This window comes from Vipera ursinii (genome assembly GCF_947247035.1).
Source record: "Vipera ursinii genome assembly, chromosome: 1".
Taxonomy (NCBI): Eukaryota; Metazoa; Chordata; class Lepidosauria; order Squamata; family Viperidae; genus Vipera; species Vipera ursinii.
The window spans coordinates 275096272-275101515 of record NC_139512.1 but is presented as its reverse complement, the minus strand read 5'-3'; the positions used below and the strand labels follow the sequence as shown (position 1 = coordinate 275101515).

Below are 5244 nucleotides of genomic sequence, written 5' to 3'. Positions count from 1 at the left end.
GAATTGGAAAGGATACAGTGGCATACACATTTATCTAACAAAATTATAGTTGCCCCTCCCTAATCTTGTGGGGTGGGCTGGGGAGGGAGCACAGACTAAGGTTAACAGAGAAAGTCACCTTCATTAGTTGTCAGTGGCGTAGCGTGGGGGGTGCAGGGGGGGCCGGCCGCACCGGGCGCAACATCTGGGGGGGCGCCCATTAAGCTTGCCGGAGGGGGACGATTCCGCTTCGCCGAGGGTCAGAGGAGTGAGTGAGCGAGCGAGCGGGCGGAGCGTAGAAAGCAACCGCATTCGCTGCGCCCAGCCAGAGCGGGATCCCGTCCTCTCGCGGCTGCGGATTGCCTCCTTTCTCGGGTGGGGGTGGGGAGGCTTGGCGGTGTCTTGCCTCCCTCTCTTTCTCCCGCCGCAGCTCTCCTCCGCTTGGCTCTCAACCTGCAAGCCCGGCCCCCCCGACCCAGCTCCCGCCCCCGTCTCCTCCTTTCCCGGAGGTAAAGGTAACAACTGCAGCTGCCGCACCTGCGGCTGCTTGCTGCTGCTGCTCCTCCTCCTCCTCCTGCCGTATTGACTCTCTGCGGCCACTCGGTTCCCCCTGCAGGAGGTGATCGGGACCGCCCCCCGACACACGTCGCCAGCAGCGAGAGTTTCCAGCCAGGCTGGCGAATCTTTGGGGCGAGGTGCCAAAGAGAAGGAGGCGGCTTGGCTTGGATAAGCAGCGTCTGGGCAGAAAATAGGTCGTGCGCCGTAGCAAGTATGAATTCCTGGGGTACAGCCTAAGCAGGCAAAGCTGCAGGGTGGGTTGGTTGGCTTTTCCGGCTTTGGAATAACCTTGGGAAGCTGAGGCATTGTAAGTTGGAAGTCATTGTTTGTCGCCTAACATGTTGGGTCAACCCCACGCCACATGCTAAGCCATAAACCGTGGATGGTATCCAGGGTTTAGGACAAGATGGAGAAAACTAGCCAATTGTGGGATCATAAATCTTGATGAAGCCCATCATCGCTCCATGTGATGTATGCACTCAATCTACAAACGTAGTCCAAGCCTATTCACATCTGTTGTAAGGTCATTCTCTTGTGGGGTTTATCCTGACGTCCACTAAGAGTGGAACAAACATGCCCCATTAACCATTTTCAACGCCATGTCCTCTCTTTGTCTCATCCTAAATCACAGCTGAGGCACCTTAAAGTTGCCTTGTTTCAGTTTTAAACTAGCATTTTCCCTCTTGTCCAGAGACCCTTTTTTGCCTTGAACCTAACTCAGGGGTAGGCAACCTTGGCTCTTTTATGACTCATGGACTTAAACTCCCAGAATTCCTGAGCTAGTGGAAGAGACTCGAATGCTAAAATCCACAGGTTAGGGGGCGCAAATTACTTGCCTTGCCCCGGGTGCTGACAACCCACGCTACGCCACTGTTAGTTGTCCCAAAGATGCTTTTTCACGAGGCAACTGGACTTCGTTTTCTTTGAAGACATATCACTTCTCATCCAAGAAGCTTCTTCAGCTCCGACTGGATGGTGGGGAATGGAAGGATTCATACTCTTTGAAGACAGCTGGTCATTTGCATTCTTTTAGCGAGTCGTTGAGCCCACCTGGAGGTTTATCTGGGTTGTCAGGGTCACTTGAGTAGTGCAAATGGGTGTGGAGCCTTCTTGGTACTGTTTTGTAGAAAACTATGTTGTAGATAACTATGACCTGGATGACTGAGAATCTCCATACACACTCCTTCTTTAGCCAGCTTCAATTCCTCTGCAACCTGCAGGAAGGCTGTGCAAGGATGTGCGAGGGGGAAGTAAAAATGACTTCAAAGAGTAAGATTTTCCCTTTCGGTCACATGAACTGCTTGTCAGTTTCTATTCACTCTAATGACTAGCAGGGTGTCAGACATGCCAGTCTCCAGCTTATTCAGCAGGAAATGGACAGATGACATCCCCTTTTACATAATCACTCCATCACTTTACCTCCATCATGGCTAAAATGCCACAATTATGCAAATAGTAAGGTTTGTGTTGAGGGAAGATGAAAAATATTCATTCCACAATGGGTCAGACAATTTACTAGGGCTTGATTAAACTTAGGGGATAGGATAAGCTTAGAAGACATTGTCACGAGCATTGTGTTCTTAAAGAGTGGTTGCAATTTTTAAAGACTTTGTGTGGTGGGGAATAAAATTATTTACAGCTGTTCTGACCTAGAGAGTATCACTGCAACAATTCCAGGAAGAATGTTCAGAAAAAAAAATCAAACTGAATCTGTTTAGAAATTTGCAAATTCGGCAAATGCTTCTAAGTTGTTGGAGTAACTTCACTGCATTTAATTCAATTTGACAATTTGCTTTGACTTCAGATTTGCTGCAGAAGAGCATTTTGATTCAGAGATTTGATTGAATCAATTTCAAATGCAATTTCTAAATTGAAGCTTCACACAGACCCCTAATCCAGAACATAATATTTTCTGATAGACTGAATTCAACAACAAAGTGTGTGTGTGTGTGTGTGTTTGGCACCAGATGCCTTTTTTGTGCCAATTCACTTTTGTTTAGTAATACATTAAACATTTCTGTAACAATGATCTCCTCAGGTTAAGTAAATTCAACTGTTTATTTTAAATTGTAGATTTTAAGAAATCCCTGAAAGTGTGATACTAATATTCTTTGAATAGTTTTTGAAAAAGAATTCATATAGATCAGGGCTAAATTCAAATACATTTTCATGGGGCAACTAAAACTGGGTGAAAGAACAATTTCTGGCTCTGATGTTGCAAATTTTCATCCCTGTTGACATCCATGCTGCTCCTGTGACAATGTGGTGTGTTGTTTCCTCATTAGCAGGATGATGATGAGACAGCATTGTGCTTTCGACACAGTCTTTGAGACAGAGATGATGTGATAGTTTCCCAAGGAAGGGGGCAGATCAATTCACATCTGAAACATTTTAATTTACTTGATTGAGATGAGTTTCTAATCTCCCATTCAGTAAAATCAAAGTCACTTCTGCCTTTATGGATCTTATGCCACCTTCAGCATTCCAAATGTGTTTCCAACTTCCCATGTTTTGAAGAGGTTAAGATACAAAATGGACACCTAAGATATATAAGGCACCCTTGAAAACTCTCTTCTTGCTTTTAAGAAGCAAAATGAATGCTTTAAATTACCTACAAAATAGCAAAAGAGATTGGAATATTTTGGCCCTGTCTGTGAGATTGCTCACCTATGTGCACCCCAAATCATAATTATGGCTCAAATCTTTTGAGTGAAGTAATTTGAAATGCTATGGACTAGCTCCGTAACTCCATCCTGGGAGAAGTAATTTTTTGCCTCCATTCTAACACTTTGATTCTAAGAAAAGAGTACACTTTGAGAGAGTTTCTGAACTTCAGTTCAGCTTTTATTTCTTAGTTGGTTGGTTGATTACAGTTTCCTGAAAAGTGTACAAGTATTTAACAGAAAAGAAAGAAAGTAAAGCAAATCAATGTAAAACAAAAACAACAGTAATAGTTAACAGAAGTTAAAATAATAATAAATCCATCAGGAGAAATAATAGTTGATATGCTTAAGAAATTTTCTTCAAATACCTCGTAGCTTAAAAAGGTCTTTAGCGGATATCAGAAAAGTGTCCAACAAGATTCGGTTCACAGATGGCAGGGTGGGAGGTGGGGGAGGAAGAATCACTATTGAACAACTTCTTCCCTTGTGGCCACCCCTCTTGCCTCACTAGATAGGGATCCATGAAGAAAGACCTCAGAAATAGACCTTAGGGTTCAGTTAGTGAAAACAAGTTTAATGTATTTATCTGCATGGATTTTAAAGTCTTTCCCTTAAGCTTCAGTTCAGGCAGACCTGTCTCAAAGCTACTAAATCCTTCTGTCTTGCTTACTGCAGCTGAACTTTTAACTTAATTGTAGTCTGCAGTGTGTTGATGTTGGTCTTTCTTTTTAAGATTCAAGGAAAATTTGCAGCACTTGAGGCCAGCAAAATCAGATAAGCAGAGTGAGGTGTCAGTTGTGTCTGAGATGAGAGTTTCATAATTTAGGTGTGATCAGTGAGTAGGTTGCCCCAAAGGTGCTTTTACATGAGGCAACTGGACTTGATTTTTTTCTCTTTGAAGAGATTTTGCTTCTCATCCAAGAAGCTTCTTCAAAGAGAAAAAAGAAAGCTCAGTTGCCTCGTGAAAAAGCACCTTTGGGACAACCATGACGTGGATGACTGAGAATCACCACAGATAGTGAGTAGGTCCTTCTCTTTTCCACACTAAATTATGCCACCAAGTGTGGTCATCAGATCTCAAGCTTGGTCAGGCTAATATTTAAGGAGGGAGGATTATCTCAGCTGTCATCTTTTGGACTTTAAAGCTCATTATCAATAATAGTGCCCACAAACAAACAAGTATCAATAGAGCCTTGCTGGATCAGGTAATATGACCCTGACTTCCACTTTTTCTGCTATGTTCGGAACCAATTCCAGTTCCCAAAGATGCAAAGGAAGTCCAAGGTAGAGCACATTCCAACAATTGGATCTAGATCCAACTAAGGCATGTGTCACCATAGCCAGACAGGGACCTTATCAAGAACAGATGCAGTGGCTGTTCACCACCGAGATGATCAAAGGCATCTTGGCTACACCTGCCACTCAGCTTTCAAGTAGGGCCCACATTTCTAGCAAGCTGCAGTATGGGCATGTGACAGGTTGCTTATAGGGCAAATTCAACATGTGGAGATGCTTGGTTGTGTGGCTGAGGCTTCAGGTAAGAATCTATGTTATAATATGAAATATCAATGGTAAACTAAAGAGACACTTGTCAAATAGCTCTGGGGACTTAAAAGAATTTACAGGCACAAAAGCAAGGTGAGAGCTGGCGTAGCATACACCTGGGAATGGAAAAGGGTAGTTTGGGGTATGAATGAATGATGTGAGAGGAAACTCAAAATGGACAATGGGTTCGGAAGAAGGCAAGGTATTCTTGCAAGACAATTCAGGAATCTCCTGCCCTAGTGGAAGACCATGGGATATCAAACCCAAGTATAACTGTGTGATACTTTGTGAAGACTTTATCTTTGTGAAGACAATCTTGCCTTTTTCCATGATTTTTTAAATCAATGTTATTTGATTATTTACCCAGAGACATGTTGTACCAATATCTGCTCTTTCTCAAGTTATAACACACAGTGCATATATTAAAGAAAACCACCAATTAAAATGCATTGTGTTATGGGGAAATCACTTCCATGCAAATCTATTTAAAATTTAAAAG

At 43.1% G+C, this 5244-nt stretch overlaps 1 protein-coding gene across 1 annotated transcript in view; it reads left to right on the top strand.

Annotated features, from left to right (window-relative positions):
* Positions 1-4701: 4701 nt before the first annotated feature.
* Positions 4702-5244, top strand: part of IPCEF1 (interaction protein for cytohesin exchange factors 1) — a gene marked incomplete at its 5' end in the record, with an annotated part of 30544 nt that continues 30001 nt past the window's right edge. The window contains one exon of the mRNA XM_083375009.1: positions 4702-4737. Within this exon, the coding sequence (XP_083231135.1) occupies positions 4702-4737 (36 nt within the window). The remainder of the gene's footprint in view (positions 4738-5244) is intronic.